The sequence below is a fragment of the Nerophis ophidion genome, linkage group LG02 (genome assembly GCF_033978795.1).
Source record: "Nerophis ophidion isolate RoL-2023_Sa linkage group LG02, RoL_Noph_v1.0, whole genome shotgun sequence".
NCBI lineage: Eukaryota > Metazoa > Chordata > Actinopteri > Syngnathiformes > Syngnathidae > Nerophis > Nerophis ophidion.
In genome coordinates, this window is record NC_084612.1 from 50,806,200 (window position 1) to 50,830,169 (window position 23,970).

The 23,970-nt window shown below is 41.2% G+C and overlaps 1 protein-coding gene across 4 annotated transcripts in view; it reads right to left on the reverse strand.

The window, feature by feature from the left end:
* Positions 1 to 23,970, reverse strand: part of LOC133542108 (plexin-A2-like) — a 372,047-nt gene that overhangs the window by 140,475 nt on the left and 207,602 nt on the right. For all 4 annotated transcript variants that reach the window (XM_061885956.1, XM_061885972.1, XM_061885963.1 and 1 more), the window contains exons 6-8: positions 18,332 to 18,455; positions 12,946 to 13,099; positions 9,375 to 9,471 (exon numbers count right to left, since the gene is read on the reverse strand). In XM_061885956.1, coding sequence (XP_061741940.1) covers positions 9,375 to 9,471; positions 12,946 to 13,099; positions 18,332 to 18,455 — 375 coding nt within the window. The remainder of the gene's footprint in view (positions 1 to 9,374; positions 9,472 to 12,945; positions 13,100 to 18,331; positions 18,456 to 23,970) is intronic.

Below are 23,970 nucleotides of genomic sequence, written 5' to 3' on the forward strand. Positions count from 1 at the left end.
AGTCATTGTGGTCTGCCGTTTTATTTTGCGTGGCCTGCAAAGTAAGGCTGTAAATAACAAAGCACTGTCTGATGAAATGCATTGATTATTATTTTAAATTTGGGAGAAAAATGCATGCAATTGCATATGTTGTTGTCTTGAATTTATTGTTTGTTTTTAAGTTAAAGTATCAATGATTGTCACACACACACTAGGTGTGGTGAAATATGTCCTCTGCATTTGACCCACACCATTGTTCAACCCCCTGGGAGGTGAGGGCAGCAGTTAGCAGCAGTAGTGCCTCCAACCCTTGATGCTGAGTGCCAAGCAGGGAGGTAATGGGCCCCATTTTTATAGTCTTTTGTATGATTCGGCTGGGGTTTGAACTCACGACCTACCGATCTCAGGGCGGATACTCTAAGCACGAGGCCACTGAGTAGGCCTGGTGTTTTGCAAACACGTTATCATCAATGTGTCAGTGAAGATGGAATTCATCGTCCATACATACCACCTAACATTACAGTCAGTTGTGGAACATGTTAGCAACACTGCTAAAATTACAGCACAGGTGTGAAACTCAGGGCCCGGAGACCAAATCTGGCCCACCATATGATTTACACTGGCCCGCCAAGTCATTGTATGTGGCCCCCCACATGATTTATAGTGGCCCACCACATAAGTATTTGTTACCCCCTGCATCATTTTATGCTACTGTAGAGGTGCCCTCTAGTGCACACTGCCAGGAGAGCCCGGAATTCAGGGTATAACACTGTTTTATTTTCCTAACAACCAATAGGCTTCTGCTTTCCAGCACAATGTGTTTTTGTCTTTCGTCCGCTCATCAGCACCTCCTCCAACTTCAACTACTCGTCTCATCCTGGCTGCTGCTCATAAAAGCGACAGGTGATTAGATAACAAGGCCCACCTGGGCCATCCACTCACTTATCGGTGTCTTCGAGGCCGGTCCTTGCACACCCCGTTCCGCGACAGTCCTGCAGGCAATGCCCCCCTCCACAGTTACCTTCTACATTATTTAATGTGGCCAGTCGCATCATTTTATGTTGCTAGCTGTATCATTGTATTATACCCACTGCATCATTTGAAGTGGCCTGCCGCTTCATTTTATGTTGCACGCTACAACATTTTATATTACCACCTGTTTTTTTTATGCGGCCCGCAGCATCATTTTATGTTGTCTCCTGCATCATTTTATGTTACCACCTGCATTATATCATGTTACCACCTGCATTATTTTGTTACCCCTGCATCTTTTTATGTTACCCTCTGCATCAATTTATGTTACCACCTGCATTATTTTGTTACACCTACATTATTTTATGTGACCCGCCTCATCATTTAAATAGGCCCCCACATCATTTTCTGTGTCCCGCTGCATCATTTTAAGTGGCCAACTGCATCATTTTATATGTGGCCGAGGCATTATTTTAAGTTACCACCTGCATCATTTTATGTGGCCCGCTGCTTCATTTAAAATGACCCAACGCATCATTTTATGTTACCCACGCATCATTTTATGTTACCACATGCCTTTTTAAACGGCCTGCCAAATCATTTTACGTGGTCCACCGCATCATTTTTATGTTATTCCCTGCATCATTTTATGTTGCCACCTACATCATTTTACGTGTCCCACCACATAATTTAAATAGCTTGCTGCATCGTTTTATGTTGCCCTCCGCATCGTTCTCTGTGTTCCGTCGCATAATTTTAGGTGGCCCACTGCATCATTTTATAGTTGGCCTCCGCATAATTTTATGTTACCCCCTGCATCATTCAATGTGGCCCGCTGCTTCATTTAAGTGGCCCACCGCGTTATTTTATGCTACCCCCTGCATCATTTTATGTTATCACACGCTTATTTAGAGCGACCAGCCACTTCATTTTACGCGGTCCACCGCATCATTTTATGTTATTCCCTGCATCATTTCATGATACCACCTACATAATTTATGTGGCCCGCCACATCATTTAAATAGCCTGCCGAATCGTTTTATGTTACCCCTCCGCGTCATTTCGTGTCTCGCCGTATCATTTTATGTGGCCCCTGCATCATTTTACGTGGTCCGTCGACTCATTTTATGTTACCATTTGCATTATTTTACGTCGCCCGACACATGATTTAAATGGCACGTTGCATCGTTTTATGTTTCCCCCCGCATTGTTTTATGTGTTCCTTCCGTTTCATTTTAAGTAGCCCCCTGCATCATTTTATGTGGCCCACCGCGTAATTTTATGTTACCCCTGCAACATTTTACGTCACCCACCACATCTTTTATGTTGCTCCCCGCATCATTTAATGTTACCTCCAGCATTATGTTATGTTATTCCCTGCATCATTTTGTTGGGGTCCATAGGATCCCATTTTTATGTTACCCCCTACATCATTTTTGTAGCCCACCACATCATTTGAATGGCCTGCCGCATCGATTTGTGTTCCCCCGTATTGTTTTATGTGTCCTGCCACATCATCTTATGTGGTCCACTGCATCATTTTACGTGGCCCGCCGCTTCATTCCCTGCATCATTAATGAGGCGTGCCATTTCATTTAAATACAGCCTGCCACGCAATTTTCTGTTACCTCCTGCATCATTTTATGTGTCCCGCCACATAATTTGTGTGGCCCATCGCTTCATTTTATGTTATTCCCGGCATCATTTTACGTGTCCCACTGTTTAATTTTAATGTGGCCTCTCGCTTCATTTTCCGTTACCCCCTGCATCATTTTACATGGCCCGCCGATTCATTTAACCTGGTGCGCCGTACATTTCCTGCATCATTTTATGTCTTGCAGTTTCATTTAAATGTGGCTCGCCGCATCATTTTCTGTTACCTCCTGCATCATTTTATTTGTCCCGCCACTTATTTTCTGATACACCCTGCATCATTTGGCCCGCCGCCCAATTTAATGTGGCCCCCTGCATCATTTTAAATGGCCCGCCACTTCATTTACCGCAGCTTCATTCCCTGCATCATTTTACATGGCTTGCGGTTTCATTTAAAAGTGACCCGCCGTTTCATTTAATCGTGGCCCACCGCTTCATTTTCTGTTACCTCCTGCATCATTATATGTGTCCCGCCACATCATTTTTGGTGACCCTCCGCGTCATTTAAAGTGGCCCATTGCTTCATTTAATGTTATTCCCTTCATCATTTATGTGGCCCACCGTATTGTTTTAAAGTGGCCCATCACATCATTTTAAGTTACACACCACATCATATTATGTGGCACCCTGCATCATTTTATGTGTCCCGCCACGTAATTTTATCTTGCCCACCGTGTCATTTACGTGGCCTGCCGCATCATTTCAAATGGACTGTCCTGTCATTTTGCGTAGCCTGCCTGCTTACTTTATGTGATGTGCCAAATAAATTTGTGGGACCCGGCAACATTATTTTCGTGGCCTGCAAAAAAAACGGCTGGAAATAATAAATACATTTCTGATAAATGCATGTAAAATTCTTTCAGTTTTGACTTCAGCAAACATGAAATATTGAGGTTTGATTGTTAATGAAGTGTACATAATGGATTATACATACCTTTTTTATTTATTTATTTGTATTATTATTTAAAAAATATATATATTTTATTTTTTTTACAATCTGCAATATAGATTCAATATTGGTTCGCCTGTTTAATGCTAATTAACTTGTCTGCTACCTTCTATCCAATTGACAACCAATAATAGAATCCATAAAGAAGCCAACAGTTCAGCAGAATTGAAAGTGGAATTGGAATGGTAAAAATCTTACCAAGTCCCGTCCCTTCGAGCACGACACAACATTCAAATGACACTGTTTCAAACACCCGCCAGGTATTTGAACATCTCTCATCTTACAACAAACACAATTATCAAACGCTGCGCCTCGGGGAACGTTAGTTTAAAAAAAAAAAAGGCGCAGTTTCGTCTGATGATGTTCTATTCAGGGACGCGAGGAGTAAAGCTGCTCGGTCACGGATGCTGAGGCCATCTTATGTGGCGTGAACCTGCTTCAAAAGCTCCTCCTCTTTAACCGATCTAAATGGTGCTCATAAATAACTCACTTTGTTCTGTGAGCTCACAGGTGTCAAACTCAAGGCCTGGGGGCCAGATGTGGCCCGCCCCTTCATTTTCTTTGGCCCTTGAAAGCCTGGAAATAATATGTATTAATAAAGTGCAGTAACTTTTCTCACTAAATGTATGCTTCCTTTCCATTTTGGGAGAAAAAAAAGTACTACATTTAATTATGAGAATGCTCCAAAGCATGTGTGTATACTCTGGCCCTGTGTAAATATCAAATTAACATTAGAGCTGTCCCGCCGGTTTTATACAGCGGTGGTGCCGCCGTAACAACGCATTCACCGCTAATAATCATACTTGCCAACCCTCCCGATTTTCCTGGGACACTCCCAATTTTCAATGCCCCTCCCAAAAATCTCCATGGTGCAACCATTCTTCCGATTTCCACCCAGACAACAATATTGGGGGCGTACCTTAAAGGCGCTGCCTTTAGCGTCCTCTACAATCTTTCGTCACGCCTGCTTTATCTACTCAGAAACAGCGTACCGGCCCAATCACATAATATATGCATCTTTTACACACACACGCACACAAGTGAATGCAAGGCATACTTGATCAACAGCCATACAGGTCACACTGAAAGTGGCCTGATAAACAAATTTTAACACTGTTACAAATATGCGCCACACTGTGAACCCACAAATGACAAACACATTTCGGGAGAACATCGCCACCGTAACACAACATAAACACAACAGAACAAATACCAGGAACCCCTTGCAGCACTAACTCTTCCGGGACGCTACAATATACACCCCTCGCTGCCACCAAACCCTGCCCACTTCAGGTTGCCTCAGCTCAAAGCCTGAGCCCCGACATTAATAAACTAGCATCCAAGAAAAGATGCCAGGTATCTGGCTTGGGCACATCAGATTAGATCAGTGCGTCACAAACTGAGCAGTAAAAAGGCCCGAATGGTTGATTTATTCATTGTTATTTTATTTTCCAATTTATTAGCCTGTGGAAAAAGTTAATGTTGATATTTACCTCAGAAGACTGCAAAGAGAAAAGAGGCATTCAACATTTTATTTAAATTGTATTTATTATTGCATTGATATTTTTTTGTTTGTTTTTTGAAAGTTGATATTGCACTTTTAGGTTATATAAGCGTTGCTTGTTCCATATTCAGTCTTAAAGCAGTGTAGCAAATAATTAACATTTTATTCATGCACTTTCTCTTGCCACTGCAAGGCTTGAATGTTTGATTACTCGGGTTATTATTTAATTTTTTCAAATTTATTATTGGCCTGTGGAAAAAAAATTTGATATTTACCTCAAAAGGCGGCTTGTAGAAAAGAGGCATTACATCCATCCATCCATCCATTTTCTACCGCTTATTCCCTTAAGGGTCGCGGGGGGCGCTGGTGCCTATCTCAGCTACAATCGGGCGGAAGGCGGTGTACACCCGACAAGTCCCCACCTCATCGCAGGGCCAACACAAATAGACGGACAACATTCACACTCACATTCACACACTAGGGCCAATTTAGTGTTGCCAATCAACCTATTCCCAGGTGCATGTCTTTCAAATTGGGAGGAAGCAGGAGTACCCGGAGGGAACCCACACAGTCACGAGGAGGACATACAAACTTCACACAGAAAGATCCCGAGCCCGGGATTGAACTCTGACTACTCAAGACCTTCGTATTGTGAGGCAGACGCACTAACCCCTCTGCCACCGTGAAGCCCGAGGCATTACATTTTTATTTATATTTTATTTGATATTCCATTGATATTTTTCAATTATTATTATTATTATTTGAAACTCGATTTTGCATGTCACTATAAAGTTATATAAGCCTTGCTTGTTCAATATTCAATGCAAAACTTGTTTGGGTCCCTATTAAAAGGTTTATTTGTTTAACCTTGGCCCGCGGCTTTGTTCAGTTTTAAACTTTGGTCCGCTCTGTATTTGAGTTTGACACCCCTGCTCCAAAGCATTCACACATTTAGTTTTGCACACCAACATTCATCCATCTATTCTTCTTTTTCTCCAGATTTTTGAGCGCTCTACCTTCCACATTTTTCACCCGATTCAAACCGTTCCAACTTGAAACTATTCAAGTTATTCGGGAATCGCGGGCTTTCTCTTGAAAATTCCAAAAATTCCCAGATTTCCCAGAATTCCAGGTTTTCCTGGACATTTTTCAAACTCCCACCATTTCCACATTTTTCAACTGATTCAAACCATTCCACCTTCAACACACTCTACCATCCTGGAAATTTGAACTACTTTTATTTTCCAAGTTAAAAAAAAAAAAGCCAAGATTTTCCAGAATTCCTGGTGTTCCAAAGCCTTATTTCCACCCTTGTTTCTGGCAACTACTTCTTCCACATTTTTCAACGCATTTCAACCAATCCACCGTCAAAACATTCTTTCTTTTCTTTCTTTTCTTTCTTTTCTTAGTTTATTTCGAACATGACATACATACAACATTATACATCAGTTAATTTCATAATTTCGCAATACACAATACATCATGTCCGAAAAGGAGTAGGAAGAAGCAAAGCTTATTTAATCCTACCCCTTTTCCACTTCAGAGCGCCCGCACTATATACATTCATTCACTGACCTTCTTTACAGCAAAATATCAAAATAGCAAAATGACATCTATGAGTGAGTAACACAGCAGTTTTCTAACATGTACTTAATTATTTCAGTCATTATTAACATACTAAGATGAAGAATATCTTATTTTCAATAAGTTAATTAGGACAAAAAACATAGTTGTTTTTCGAACTGAAAAAATTCCTGGTTTTCCTGAAATTCTAGGAATTCCGTAATAACATTTCTGAATCAGTGTTACTTCTTCAACATTCCTGGACCAATTAAAAAAATTCTAACAACCATTTTAACTCATTCAGACATGTCAAGTGGTTTACCATTTTGAAAAAAAAATCACACTTTTCCCAAAATTCCCAATTCTTCCATTTTTCAAAGTTGCACAACTCCCACATTTTTCATCAGATTCAAACCGTTACAACTTCAAAATATTCAGCCTGTTCAAAAGTCTGTGCCCTACTTTAACAATTCTAAAAAAAAATCTAGGATTTCAGTTCAACTTCAATTAAAATCCCTTCAGAAATTGCCTCATCCAGTTGCATATTATCTTAAAACTTAAATACTGTGTAATTATGCAAAAATATATTATCAAACATTCAAACCATTGTTTTATTAAAAGAAATACTACTAATAATAATGAGTTTAGAGCCAGTTATCCATCAAATTGTGCAATGTAAAAGTATCAACAGATTTCATGGCAAAATGTTGAAATTTACTCAGGTTTATACAGCATTTTTTTTTTCTAAATGAAAGAACTGTACTTTTTTTTTACCGTAATAAAATGTGAAGCCGTTTTGGCATTTACAGTAATACACTGAAAAATCTAGAGTTGTTGATTTGCAGTAAACAAAACCAAAAAAATATAAACTGGCAGTTTAGGTGCCAAAATGTTCATGTAAAATTGCATTTTTGTATTTACAGTAAAAAAAAACGAATGTACATTTTACAGTAATAGTCTGGCAACTGAGTTGCCTTTTTTTTTTTTAACCAAAGAAACAGCAGTACTGTTTTCCATGTACAGTATTATACACTACACGCTGAGGTGAAATTATTGCAACTTAACATATTTTTTTAATATTTTGGTTAAAAAAAATATACTAATAAAATGCATTAAAAAATTGTGTAATAATAGTAGTCACTGTTAAAAGTGGACCTCTGTGGCCAAACATAACTGCGACGAGGCCCTCAGAGAAAACTATTTTGACACTTCTGTTGTAAGCTGGTAAGAACCGAGTTCAAATCCAAACAAACCATCTGTGACAAATAGTTTGTATCGGACATTTTGTCATCAAAAATGGTCTTTCTTAGATTTATTTGAAAGTGCGAGGATTTCAAAAGACAGAGGTCACGTTTATAGCAAAGTATGTAAGGAGAGAGCTGCGTTATTGTTTATACACTAAATACAATGTGGAGGGGAGAGAGTAGGCTTAGTTTGGAGGGGGGAGAGAGTATTATTGTTTATAAACTGAATACAATGCGGAGAGGAGCGAGTAGGCTCAGTTTGGAGGGGGTGGAGAGCGTTATTGTTTATACAATGAACACAAGGTGGAGAGGAGAGAGTAGGCTCAGTTTGGAGGGGGGAGAAAAAAAGTTTGTTTATACACTGAATACAAGGTGGAGGGAGTAGGCTCGGTTTGGAGAAGGGAGAGAGCATTATTATTTATACACTGAATACAAGGTGGAGGGGAGGGAGTAAGCTCAGTTTGGAGGGGGGAGAGAGCATTATTGTGCATACACTGAATACAATGTGGAAGGGGGGGAGAGAGCGTTCTTGTTTATACACTGAATACAAGGTGGAGGGGAGGGAGTATGCTCAGTTTAGAGGGGGAGAGAGCATTATTGTTAGCATTATTGTTTATACACGAAATACATGGTGGAAGGGACGGCGTATGCTCAGTTTGGAGGGGGGACAGAGCGTTATTGTTTATACACTGAATAAAAGTTGGAGAGGAGGGAGTACGCTCAGTTTGGAGGGGGTGGAGAGCATTACTGTTTATACACTGAATACAAGGTGGAGAGGAGGTAGGAGATTTAGTTTGGAGGGGGGAGAGAGAATTGTTGTTTATACACTGAATACAAGGTAGAGGGGAGGGAGTAGGCTTAGTTTGGAGGGGGGAGAGAGCGTTATCGTTTATACACTGAATACAAGATGGAGAGGAGGGTGTAAGCTCAGTTTGGAAGGGGGAGAGAGCATTATTGTTTATACACTGAATGCAAGGTGGAGGGGAATGAGTAGTCTCAGTTTGGAGTGGGGGAGAGCATTATTGTTTATACACTGAATACAATGTGGAGAGGAGGTAGTAAGCTCAGTTTGGAGGGGGGAGATGGTTTATTGTCTATACACTGAATACAATGTGGAGAGGAGGTAGTAGGCTCAGTTTGGAGGGGGGAGAGAGAAGTGTAGTTTATACACTGAATACAAGGTGGAGGGGAGGGAGTAGGCTCAGTTTGGAGGGGGCGGAGAGAATATGATGTAACTTAGTAAAGACAATGGTTCACTGGTAACTGGAATGAAGAAATTAACAAAAAATGTGCTTTTCACAGAAATCTTGCAGTTTGTGATGGCATAGTGCAAGGACACATCAGTGTTTTCCTTCCCAGAATAAAGTTGACTTAAATGGAAGCTGACAGATGCATTTAGCTACAGAGTTTATCTAAGAGCTTCATCTTAAGCGCGGCTGTGAGCATCAGTAAATCAGTGCCCTAAATTAACTTGTCTGCTCTCCGTCAGTGCGTTTCCTACCAGACTCACATTTGATGTGTGCTGCAGTTGTAGAACTTCACCTCCGTGCTGGCGACCATTCGACCCGTCTCCTCGGAGTTCAGTCGCAGCTCCACGCCGGCCCAGTCTGGCGGGGAAGGGAGGGAGGCATCAAACATACGTAAAGCGGCACGAGAGGTGAGAAGCAGGCGGCATGAAAGGGACGAACAAATGAGGGAAAACAGAGGGGTCCAAATGAGACACAAAATGTCCGCACGTTTATCTCGCCGCTATAAAGAGCCACCTGGCGTCTGGCGCTCGGCGAGAACTTCAGAGGATTACTGCACTCAAAGGAGACAAACTGGTGGCATATTAAAGACAACATCTTTGCTCATGTCTCTAGTATTAGTATCCTGTTTGGAAGTGTGGATTCAGTAAGACGTGCTCAAAGACACGCCTCAAAGTCAACCCAAGTTAGCATTTTTACGCTACATTAAAGTTTGCTCTTATTTGTCACTACTCGCCACACACGTGTGTGTTTTGTCGTTATATGTCGCCTTTGAGACGCTTTGTCGACGCTACCCCAGTAACCTTGTTATCGCCTCGTTCTTGTGAAGGTGACCTTTTAAAATCCGGATCTAAAGTTCAGAGCGTGCAACGTCAACATAGCACCCCGTGATATAATAATTACTAACTCTGCGACTGGTGTGATGTATACGCCGCAAGGGGCCTCATAGGATCCCACTCTTTACGGTTCACCTGACAAATGAAACGTGACGAATTCGGGGCTGCACTATCCACTTTAATCAAAAGATTGCGGTAGAGTTTCAGCTATCGTAAAATGTGTTTTGTGGCAATTCCAGCATTGACCGCAGCGTCAGTTGCTGTGTAGTGTGGCGCTGTCCATCATTTTAGCAGACTGCATTGCATATTTTTTTGCTGCAGCAGTTACATATACTGAGATGGAGTGGGTATGGGGGGGGGGGGGGGATAGGGGGGGGGGGGGTACAGGTCCGGTGGCCATGGATAGAGTCGGGACCCGGGATGGACCGCTCGCTTGGACGAACACAAAATCACTTGCAGTGGAACCTCGATTTAACAACTTCATTGGTTTTTCAACGTGATGAAGTAAAGTTTGTAAAAAGAAGCAGAGTTCCCCGTAAGAATCAATGTAAACATGAATAATTAGTTTGTAAAAATTCCCTATTTTAGTAAAAAAACTGCACACTTTGAATACACCATGATGTTTGTAAATGTATATATATGTATATATATATATATATATATATATATATATATATATATATATATATATATATATATATATATATATATATATATATATATATATATATATATATCCATTCATTTTCTACCGCTTATTCACTTTTGGGGTCGCGGGGGGCGCTGGCGCCTATCTCAGCGATATATATATATATATATATATATATATATATATATATATATATATATATATATATATATATATACATATATATGTATATATATATATATATACATATGTATGTATATATATATATATATATATATATATATATATATATGTATATATATATATATATATATATATATATATATATATATATATATATATATATATATATATGTATATATATATATATATATATATAGGGACGGCATGGCGCGGTGGAAGAGTGACCATGCGCAACCCAAGGGTCCCTGGTTCAATCCCCACCTAGTACCAACCTCGTGGCGTCCGTTGTGTCCTTAGCAAACACTTCACCCTTGCTCCTGATGGGTGCTGGTTGGCGCCTTGCATGGCAGCTCCCTCCATCAGTGTGTGAATGTGTGTGTGAATGGGTAAATGTGGGCGTAGTGTCAAAGCGCTTTGAGTACCTTGAAGGTAGAAAAGCGCTATACAAATACAACCCATTTATTTGTGCATCGGTTGGGGACATCTCTGTGCTGCTGAACCGTCTCCACTCGGGATGGTCTCCTGCTGGCCCCACTATGGACTGGACTCTCACTGTTATGTTGGATCCACTATGGACTGGACTCTTACTATTATGTTAGATCCACTATGGCAGGGGTAGGGAACCTATGGCTCTAGAGCCAGATGTGGCTCTTTTGATGACTGCACCTGGCTCTCAGATAAATCTTAGCTGACATTGCTTAACACGGTAAGTAATGAATAATTCCGCTGGTAATCACAGTGTCAAAAATAACGTTCAAAATATAAAACATTTTCATGCATTTTAATCCATCCATCCGGTTTCTACTGCACCTGTTCAAGAAGTCGCAATAACGGTAAGAAGTATTTTATTTGTTGTTGGTTAGCTTCAGAATAACAATGTTATTAAAAAGAATAGGAGACCTATTATACTCTAAAAATGTTGGTCTCACTTAAAAATGCACGCATTTAGTTGTATTCAGTGTTAAAAATTATATATTATATGGCTCTCACGGAAATACTTTTTAAAATATTCGGCTTGTATGGCTCTCTCAACCCAAAAGGTTCCCGACCCCTGCACTATGGACTGGACTTTCACAATATTATGTTAGACCCACTCGATGTCCATTGCACCGGCCTCCCCTCCCTAGAAGGGGGGTCACCCACATCTGTGGTCCTCTCCAAGGTTTCTCATTTTCATCCCACTGGGTTGAGTTTTTCTTTGCCTTGATGTGGGATCTGAACCAAGGATCTCTTTGTGGCTTGTGCAGCCCTTTGAGACACTTGTGATTTAGGCCTATATAAATAAACATTGATTGATTAAAATTGTACATGGTAATTGGGATTTGTTTTATATTGTATATATTATATAAAAGTACAATATCAAATTATGATATGTCAGTATATATTTTTTACTCTATATATAATATGTAAATATTACACAGATGTTAAATTTTATATTGCTACGGTGGTGCGATTTTAGTCTAATTTATACCTTTTGTTTTCGGCTTCTTTTTGTGCCCTTGTGTGCATTATTACCCTTTCCATCCTCCGTAACTGAGCTACTTGGTGGAACAACTTTCCTTTTGGATCAGTAAAGTTTGTCGAAGTCTCAGTCTAAAATCCCTCTTCCTCTCACGTGAGATCCACCCAGGAACGGGGGCCATATGAATCTCTTCCCCACTGTCCTAAGATCCAAATACCAAGTGCTAAACAGCGTGTGCAAACTTGGGACGGACCGATTATCATACGCGGGTATTAGACATTTTGACATACAGTACATCGGTATCCGCCTATTTTTTGGTATTTTTTACAGACATACTTCATATACACATTATATGCCAGTACTTCGAATGAGTAAAGTAAATTCTTATAATCACATCTACTTTGCTCACATGAACTTGAAAAAAACTTTGTTTGCTGGGAATTCCAGTTGTTGTCCTTCTTTTCCTTGACTCTTCGTCTCATTCTTTGGGTTCTAGAAAATGCAGCCATTCGGATGACAAGCCTCCATTGTGGCGTTTTTTCGATTCCGTTAGGCATCCAGCAAACATTTGTGATTGAGGACTGCATTAGTAAATTTCATTGGTTGATTGATTGATAGGAATCCGCGGTTAAACTGCCAGGTCCACTTCATCCCTCCATTTATATGGTTAACTGACTGAAACCACCCCAATAATTGACACCCACCTTGTCCTTCCGGTATTAGAGGGACCTGCTTTCCGGCCGGAGACAGACACATGACCCTGTTCCCGTTGACGTGGCCCTCCACCTGGGCCTGGTCCCCAAACAAACAGGTGATGCCGGCGGAAAGATCTGGAACGTTGTTCACCTCCAGCAGAAGCTGCAGCCAAGGGGAGATGCACCTGGGTTAGTTGCAATCAGCTGGTCTTGCAGGAGATAAGTCGAGTTGATTGAAGGTCAGGTGACAGGGAGAAGATACTGAGCTTGTCATCAAGATGATTGGCTGATAAAGTCTTTCTCGGGAATAACACTTTGTGGACTGTGTGTGATGGAGGCAATCTACACTAGAAGGTATATTATGGCTGCAAACGTGTTTAAAAGGGAACTGCACTTTATTTTGGAATTTTGCCCATCATTCACAATCATTGTGAGAGACAAGAGGTGCTTTTTTTCCCCCTGTCTTTTAAGTTGTAAAAGTTGGCTCGTTCTCCAACCTCTAAATCACTTTAAACATGCTTTCAAAAAGCGTCAACAATACCTCATTGACGTTCTGTAACTTGTTTAATAACTAAACTGTGGCAACATGGTATTGTAAGAGTGAACACTGAGGAACTTTTTCTAGCGTACGTCGGCATGCTACGGTATTAGACGTAAAAGCTAGCTACGCCAAGAGATAAGCTAGCTTCTCATTAACACAAACTGCATTTGAGTTTGTAATGCACAACACAATTTGATAGAACACCAATCTGTACTGAGTGAAAAACATGAACAATCATATTACAGTATTCTCCTTTCCCGCCTGGAATCATCCCTCAAGATCACTGGCTCCGCCCTCTCCTGGTTAAGGTCATATCTTACTAACAGACAACAATACATCAGTATAGACAACTGCACCACCTCCACTGCCTCTCTGTCACAAGGTGTCCCCCAGGGTTCAGTGCTTGGTCCACTTCTCTTCATCCTGTACATCAGGGGTCACCCACCTTTTTGAAACCAAGAGCTACTTCTTGGGTACTGATTAATGCAAAGGGCTACCAGTTTGATACACACTTAAATAAATAGCCAAAAATAGCCAATTTGCTCAATTTACCTTTAACTCTATGTTATTATTAATACTTAATGATATTCGTATTCGTGGAAACACTGATCATCTTAATGATTTCTCACAATAAATATACTGTATATTTTTAATGACATGTTTTAAATATGAAAAAAATCCAATCTCTACTTTGTTAGAATATATAACCAATTGGACCAAGCTATATTTCTAACAAAGACAATTTTATTTCTTTTAGATTTTCCAGAACAAAAATTTTAAAAGAAATTCAAAAGACTTTGAAAAAATATTTTAATTTGATTTTACAGATTTTCTAGATTTGCCAGAATTATTTTTTTTTTTTTTATCATAAAAAGTTTGAAGAAATATTTCACAAATATTCTTTGTCGAAAAAACAGAAGCTAAAATGAAGAATTAAATTAGAATGTATTTATTATTCTTTCTAATAAAAAAAAAAAAATTACTTGAACATTAATTTAAATTGTCAGGAAAGAAGAGGAAGGAATTTAAAAGGTAAAACGGTATGTGTTTAAAAATCCTAAAATCATTTTTAAGGTTGTATTTTTTTCTCTAAAATTGTCTTTCTGAAAGTTATAAGAAGCAAATATATAAAATAAATGAATTTATTTAAACAAATGAGGACCAAGTCTTTAAAATATTTTCTTGGCTTTTCAAGTTGTATTTGAGTTTTGTCTCTCTTAGAATTAAAAATGTCGAGCAAAGCGAGACCAGCTTGCTAGTAAATAGATAAAATAAAAATAAAAATTGGTAAGTGCTGCCATTTGAGCTATTTTTAGAACAGGCCAGCGGGCTACTCATCTGGTCCTTACGGGCTACCTGGTGCCCGCGGGCAATGCGTTGGTGACCCCTGCTGTACATGCCCCCCCTCGGTAACATCATTCGCCGCCATCACCTCCAATTCCACTGCTACGCAGATGATGTCCAGTTATACATCTCCACAAAATCCATCGCCTCCATAACTCTCTCCACCCTGACCAACTGCCTCACTAAAATCAAATCATGGATGCACTCCAACTTCCTCAAACTCAACTGTGACAAATCTGACATGCTCATCATCAGCCCCAATCCCTCACCAAAACTGCTCACGACTTCCACCTCTCTGTCTACAACAACTCCACTCTGTCCCCATCCACTCACATCTGCAACCTCGGAGTCATTTTGGACAATAACCTCTCTTTTGAACACCATGTTAACCACCTTAATAATATTGGCTGTCTCCATCCATCCCTCTCATTCTCTGCCGCTGAAACCCTGATCCATGCCTTCATCACCTCCAGACTTGACTACTGTAACATCATCCTCTACGGCTCATCTTGCAAAATTCTCAATAAACTCCAATACATTCAAAACTCTGCCGCCCGACTGCTCACCCACACCCGCTCCCGTGAGCACACCACCCCAGTCCTTCAGAAACACCAATGGCTCCCCGTTCCTAACCGGATCCACTTTAAAATCCTCCTCCTCACCCACAAAGCCCTCCACAACCAGGCGCCCTGCTACCTCACCAACCTGCTTCACCGCCATACCCCTTCACACAGCCTCTGCTCCTCTGATGCCAACCTCCTAGCCCCACCACTCAGACCCAAGCTCCGGACCTGGGGTGATAGAGCCTTCTCCATCGCTGCCCCCACCCTCTGGAACTCTCTTCCCAAACCCATCCGTGACTACTCAGAACTTCCCACCTTCAAAAAGATTCTCAAAACACACCTATTCAGATCTGCTTTTAACCAGTGATTAGTGTTCTGTGTCCTGTAATGTAGTGTCTTGTAAATGTTCAGTATTATTATGTATTTTACAATGTACTAATTTTATATTTACGGTATTTTATATTATTATTTTGAACTGTTTTATATTTAATTTTTTTATCCTGTAAAGCGTCTTTGAGTACTCTGAAAAGCGCTATACCATATAAAATGCATTATCATTATTATTATTTGTATCTGTAAAGTATTATTTCATGTTTTGTTTGTACACAGCTTGCCAGAAAGCGTATGTACTGAAGTTGTAATAACACACATGACGTGATGTGTGTATCATCATCAATATTAAGTGCGACTCACTTGATGGACAGTTGTGCGTTTGGGATGTTTTTTCTGGTTTATTTGCGTAAGCACTCCATTTATGTATAAATAGCTTGGCTTCAAATTTTACGTGGTGTAGCTTTGAGTCACTTTCATCTCACTCTCTCTGCTTCCGTCTGCGCTAATGTCTCACTCTTCCGTCGTATTTGTTGTTTGTTACTGAGTCTGCCAAGATAAGAAAACACACAGGCGTTTGTTTCCGGAAGAAGGAACACACATTTGTTGCCAGAAGTCGAAAGTGCATTGCTATTGAAACGGAAATGAATGCGCGGATTAGGAAATCTGTCCGGGAAATGATTAACATGATCAAAATAGGGTAAATATTGAACGTATGTTTATGAAAGTGGCTGTTACTACATTATATAAATACTTGCTGTGTGTATATTGTACATATTAAATATTGTTATGAAAGTGTATGTTACTACAATATATTTATACTTAGTGTGTATATTGTACATATTATACATTGTTATGAAGGTTTATGTTACTACATTATATATACACTTGCAATGTGTATATTGTACATAATACATATTGTTATGAAGGTGTCTGTTACTATATTATGTATATACTTGCAGTGTGTATATTGTACATATATATTGGCAGTGTGTATGTGGTGCATATTACATATTGTTATTAAGGTGTCTGTTACTACATTATATAAATACTCGCAGTGTGTATATTGTATATATTACATATTCTTATGAAGGTGTCTGTTACTACATTATATAAATGGTAAATGGTAAATAGGTTGTACTTGTAAAGCGCTTTTTTTACTCCTTTTTAAAGAGGCCAAAGCGCTTTGACAGCATTTCCACATTCGCCCATTCACACACACATTCACACTGACGGCGGGAGCTGCCATGCAAGGCGCTCACCAGGACCCATCAGGAGCAAGGGTGAAGTGTCTTGACCAAGGATACAACGGACGTGACTAGGATGGTAGAAAGTGGGGATTGAACCAGTAACCCTCAAATTACTGGCACAGCCACTCTACCAACTTCGCCACGCCGACCCCTATAAATACATGCAGTGTGTATATTGTGCATATTACATATTGTTATGAAGGTGTCTGTTACAACATTATATAAATATTTGCAGTGTGAATATTGTGCATATTACATATTGCTATGGAAGTGTCGGTTACTACATTGTATATATATTTGCAGTGTGTATATTGTACATATTACATATTGTTATGAAGGTGTCTGTTACTAAATTATATATATATATATATATATATATATATATATATATATATATATATATATATATATATATATATGTATATATATATATATACATATATATGTATATATATATATATATATATATATATATATATATATATGTATATATATATGCATATATATGTATATATATATATATATATATATATATATATACATATATATATATGTATATACATATATATATATATATATATATATAAATATATATATATATATATATATATATATATATATATTTGGTGTATATATTGTACATGTTACATATTGTTATGAAGGTGTCTGTTGTACATATAATAAATACTTGCTGTGTGTCTATTGTAGATATTACATATTGTTATGAAGGTGTCTGTTACTACATTATATATATATATATATATATATATATATATATATATATATATATATATATATATATATATATATATATATATATATATATATATATATATATATATATATATATACATATATATATATATATATATACTTGCAGTGTGTATATTGTACATATTACATATTGTTATTAAGGTGTATGTTACTACATTATATATATATATATACTTAACAGTGTGTATGTTGTACATATTACATTTTGTTATGAAGGTGTCTGTTACTACAATATATATATATATATATATATATATATATATGCTTGCAATGTGTATACTGTACATATTACATATTAGACACATCTTTCAAGCTTTAAAATCCCCCCCTCCCAAAAAAAAAGACATAATGTATGTGATTTTGTCTCTCATAATGATTGTAAACGATAGGCAAAATAAAAATAAAAAAGTGCAGTTAAGCTATCAAATCAGAATCTGGCAACCTGAATAAATAAAGGTGTATCCGGTGTAATGAAAACAATGCGTAGTGTACCTGGTGGCTGTAAAATGTTACTCATGGTGATTGCTAAATGTTTTTTTTTTTTACTGTGAGCGACGAAACAGGAATAGCTGAAAGACGTAGAGCAGACTTGCCGGGACGCTGTGTGCTGACACAGCAATGCTATCGGGGTGAGCGATGACCTTCACACAGCGGTCGATGCCAGTTGCGAAACGGTAAGCTTCATCCGCCCTCGGACAGCAATCCCTTCTGGAGCACCTGTGGAGTAAAAGAATACAGAGTTCAGGGAAAAAAAATATGTCTTGGAGAGTTTCAACCCGTGTCCCGTGCCAGACCGGGTGTGACTCCCCCTTGTGATGGTGGCCGCTGGAGGGCGTTAACACTGAGCATCAGACCGAGACTCGTTTGCTTCTCCCGTCACGTCTACACTGATATATCACTGCAAGTTCCTCTGACTTTATGCACGATCTTTTAATTTCCATCACATCAGTGTGTGAAAGATAGCTTGTGACTAAGGAAGTGACAAGATTAAAATGTGACCATATTTTGTGTTAGAACAAGAAAGTTTGATCATATTACGCCTATACTGGCTCACCTGCACTGGCTTCCTGTGCACTTAAGATGTGACTTTGAGGTTTTACTACTTACGTATAAAATACTACACAGTCTAGCGCAGGGGTAGGGAACCTATGGCTCTAGACCCAGATGTGGCTCTTTTGATGACTGCATCTGGCTCTCAGATAAATCTTAGCTGACATTGCTTAACATGATGTGAAGACTCTTCTTCGGCATTGTAATGCCGGTGTGGTTTTCCCGTGGATGCGTCGAAGCAGAACACAGCATAGGTAAGATAAAGGGTATTTAATAACAAAAGTCTATGAACAAAAATACTGGTGTAAAGAGAAAAAGTAAACAAAAGACGCTAGCGTGAAAGCTAGGATAAAACAAGGAAAACTAGAACTTGGTACGAGGACACAAAAGAGTAAACAAAACATTTAGCATGAAAGCTAGACAATAAAGTGGCTTGGCGTGAGAGCTAGCGAGAAAATACATACGAATGATGAGAGTCGTCACTGATGCGCGTGGGCAAATTAGGATCCGAGAATGAGTGAACAGAAAAGGTGAGCTTAAATAGGAGGGTGATAATTATTAGCAGGTGTGCGGGGCGAGACTAGCAGGTGGACTGATGTGTAACCATAGTGATGGATAAAAACAGGAAATAAACGGGTCAGACAGAATGAAAAAACAAACACGTGAAGATCTGAGCCACAGATCGCAACAGTATTCCCCCCCAACAAAAGACAGATACCAGATGTCTTAAAAAAAAACAAACAAAAACTTGAACCCCCTCCCCAAAACCAGAAAGTTCACAAACGAAGGGAGGGCGGAGGGAGGCCACGGTGGAGGGTCGCCAGATCGCATGTCCCCGAATCCACCGAGGACACATCATGTGGCGGCGGCGGGTGGAACGCTGCTGCCGAAAAAGTTTTGGCGGGCGACCTCGAAAAGGCCACATTAGTGGCCGCCTCGCAGGATGAGGTGCCCGGCGAGGCGGACGACCCGGGCACGGCCACATCCGTGGCCGACATGGAGGAGGGAGTATCTGGCGAGGAGGATGACCTCGCAGAGGCCACGCCCGTGGTCGACGTGGTGGACGACGCCTCAGCACCGAAATCCCAGCAGGCGAGGGTACGGGGACTGCAGCCAAAGCAGGCCCGAGTGCAGCTGGCGAGGATGATGCGGGTGCTGCAGCCGAAGAAGGCGTCGGAGGCGGCCTGGGAGCCGCAGGAGTCGTCGGAGGCGGCCTGGGAGCCGCAGGAGTCGTCGGAGGCGGCCTGGGAGCCGCAGGAGTTGTCGGAGGCGGCCTGGGAGCCGCAGGAGTCGTCGGAGGCGGCCTGGGAGCCGCAGGAGTCGTCGGTGGTGCTGGTGTGGGCTCCAGCCCCGTCGTCGGTGGTGCTGGTGTGGGCTCCAGCCCCGTCGTCGACGCTGGTGTGGGCTCCAGCCCCGTCGTCGACGCTGGTGTGGGCTCCAGCCCCGTCGTCGACGCTGGTGTGGGCTCCAGCCCCGTCGTCGGCGCTGGTGTGGGCTCCAGCCCCGTCGTCGGCGCTGGTGTGGGCTCCAGCCCCGTCGTCGGCGGTGCTTGGCGGCGCGGAGCTGGCACCGGTGCTTGGCGGCACGGAGCTGGCTCCGGTACCTGTCGTGGTGCTGGTACCGGAGTGGGCTCCAGCCTTGGAGTTTGTGCTGGCGTGAGAACCAGTTTAGAGTCTGAAACTGGCGTGAGAACAAGGCTAGAAACACTTTCTGGTGTGAAAACCAGGTCAGAGTCATGTGCTGGTGTGAGAACCAGACTGGGAGCAGGTGTCGGCTTCAGCCGAGGAGCAGGTGTCGGTTTCAGCCGAGGAGCAGGTGTCGGCTTCAGCCGAGGAGCAGGTGTCGGCTTCAGCCGAGGAGCAGGTGTCGGCTTCAGACGAGGAGCAGGAGTCGGCTTCAGCCGAGGAGCAGGTGTCGGCTTCAGCCGAGGAGCAGGAGTCGGCTTCAGCCGAGGAGCAGGAGTCGGCTTCAGCCGAGGAGCAGGAGTCGGCTTCAGCCGAGGAGCAGGAGTCGGCTTCAGCCGAGGAGCAGGCACAGGGGTCTGCCGAGGAGAACTAGGGGACTGGCTGTGAGCAGGACTAGGACTATGATGAGTGATAAGACAAACACTAGGACTCGGGCAAGGACTTGAGAGAGGACCAGGACTTACAATCACACTAGTGCTTTGAGAAGGGCTTGGGCAACGACCAGGACTTACAGTCATACCAGGGCTTGGGCAAGAACTAGGACAAACGGTCAAACTAGGGCTTGGGCAAGGACTGGGACTAACAATCAAACTGGTGCTCGGGCAAGGACTAGGACAAAGACTAGGACTTACAGTAACACTGGGGCTCGGACAAGAACTTGGGTAAGGACCAGGGTTCGGACTAAGACCACGAGGGGGATCAGTACTAATATTACAAAGGCAAGAAACAAGACTCGGGACCGGACTCGAAACAGGACTCGGACTACGGATCAGTCTACGAGTGGAACTAGGACTACGACGACTACGAGAAAGACTAGGACTACAACTAGAATCAGAACGGAAACTCGGACCAGGACTTGGACTACGACTCAGTCTACAAGTCGGTCTACGAGTAGGACTAGAGCATGGGCTACGAAGAAGGCTGGGACTCGAACTCTGAGAGAGACTGTGACTAAAACTAGAACTAGGGCATGGACGGAACACAGGTGGAGGAGGTCTAAGAGGGCGTGACTTGACCGGGGAGAACACCGGTGGAGGAGGTCTAGGAGGCCGTAGTGGCTTAACAGGTTTAACAGGGGTGAACACCGGTGGTGGAGGTCTAGGAGGCTTAGTAGTAATACTGGCCCTCCCCTCAAGACCCGGATTCCAGACGGGGCCCAGTTGGACAGAGGCTGACCGTAAGGGCGGGCGGTGGGAGGTTTGGAGGAGGGCAGACTCCACCCCATTAGTCTGTATGAGGAGAGGATTGTTCTGAGCAGCAAGAAATTTCTCCTCCAGCTCCAGTTCAATCAAAACTCTCCTGTACCACTCGTCCATCCAGGCAGGACTATATTTTTCTAGGTCAGTTTCAAAATCAGGTGACGTGGGGGCAGGACGTGAAATAGGCTGAGATGTGGGCGGGGCCAAAGTAATGGGAGGCTGATCTTGACAATTAACAATATACTGAGGGTGACTAGAATCAATATAAATGTCCTGATACTGTGTGAAAGTATTATTACTGTCCAAGTTTTTGGAAAATGGCTGAGATATATCGTCCACAATAAAAAAATCTTCTGAAAAAATGTCATCAACAGAGGCCGGTGTTGCGTCATCGGTGGGCGTTCCCCAAATGACGTCATCGCTTGTGTCAGAAAAAGTGTCATGGCAGCTTAAGGAATGATTTGAAAAAAAACAAGCAGGATTACCGGTAATGACGGGTGAATCCTGGACGGGGTGAAACTTGCTGTGTCCATGGGGAGGAATAAGTGGTGCTGGAACATTACTGCCGCGCGGGGGACCTCTCCACTGGACCCCCCGCTTCTTCGGGGCAGCGCGAACGGCTTCGGAGGAGACTTCAGGCCCACAGTCGAGTCTTTCCTGCTCCCAAGCCACGAGCTCCAACCACAACCCTAAGTCGAAGGGTTCCTCCCGTGGTTTCGACGCGGAAAAACAACTTGATGCTCGGATCCTACTGTGAAGACTCTTCTTCGGCATTGTAATGCCGGTGTGGTTTTCCCGTGGATGCGTCGAAGCAGAACACAGCATAGGTAAGATAAAGGGTATTTAATAACAAAAGTCTATGAACAAAAATACTGGTGTAAAGAGAAAAAGTAAACAAAAGACGCTAGCGTGAAAGCTAGGATAAAACAAGGAAAACTAGAACTTGGTACGAGGACACAAAAGAGTAAACAAAACATTTAGCATGAAAGCTAGACAATAAAGTGGCTTGGCGTGAGAGCTAGCGAGAAAATACATACGAATGATGAGAGTCGTCACTGATGCGCGTGGGCAAATTAGGATCCGAGAATGAGTGAACAGAAAAGGTGAGCTTAAATAGGAGGGTGATAATTATTAGCAGGTGTGCGGGGCGAGACTAGCAGGTGGACTGATGTGTAACCATAGTGATGGATAAAAACAGGAAATAAACGGGTCAGACAGAATGAAAAAACAAACACGTGAAGATCTGAGCCACAGATCGCAACACATGATATGTAATGAATAATTCCGCTGGTAATTTTAGTGTTAAAAATAACTTTCGAAATATAAAACATTCTCATGTATTTTTAATCCATGCATTCGTTTTCTACCACACCCGTTTAAGAATTCGCATTAATGGTAAAAAGTATTTTACTTATTATTGTAATTGAACACAAACATTATGTTAAAATGTTATAATCATATTTATTACTACAAACATACATTTTTAAGTGCAAATAATTGTGCAGAGACATCCACTGTTTCAAGCAAATATTATTAAAAAAAAAAAACCTTACAATTCAGTGTCTTTAAAGGGAAAAACATTGAGTGTAAAAAATGTTCACCAATGTTAATCTTGACAGGTTTTTAAATTAGTTTCAGTTAGTCTTTTAACCAAAATGTGTTTTAGTATTGGGTTAGTCATCTAAATTAAATTAGATTTGGTCGACAACATTCTTAAACATCGGTCTTGAAAGGATTTGATTAATTATAATGTAATTGCAGAGCATCTCAAAAACTGAAACCACAGCAATGCATTCCATCAATATTTCAATAATAACATTTCACACACACACTACTATGGACAGCACAGTAGTACAGGGGTTAGTGCGTGTGCCTCACAAAATAAAGGTCCTGAGTTCTGTGTGGAGTTTGCAAGTTCTCCCCGTGACTGTGCGATTCCCTCCGGGTACGGGACAAACGGTACAAATGGATGGAGGGATGGTTAGCTTCAGAATAACAATGTTATTAAGAAGAATAAGAGACTTATTATACTCTAAAAATGTTAGTCTTACTTAAAAATCCATCCATCCATTTTCTACTGCTTCTTTGTTAATGCATGCATTTAGTTGATTCAGTGTTAAAAAATATTATATGGCTCTCACGGAAATACATTTTATAATATGTGGCTTTCATGGCTCTCTCAGCCAAAAAGGTTCCCGACCCCTGGCCTAGCGCCATCCTATCTTGCCGATTTTATTGTAATATATGGCCCGGCTAGAAATCTGCTTTCAAAGAACTCCGGCTTATTAGTGATTCCCA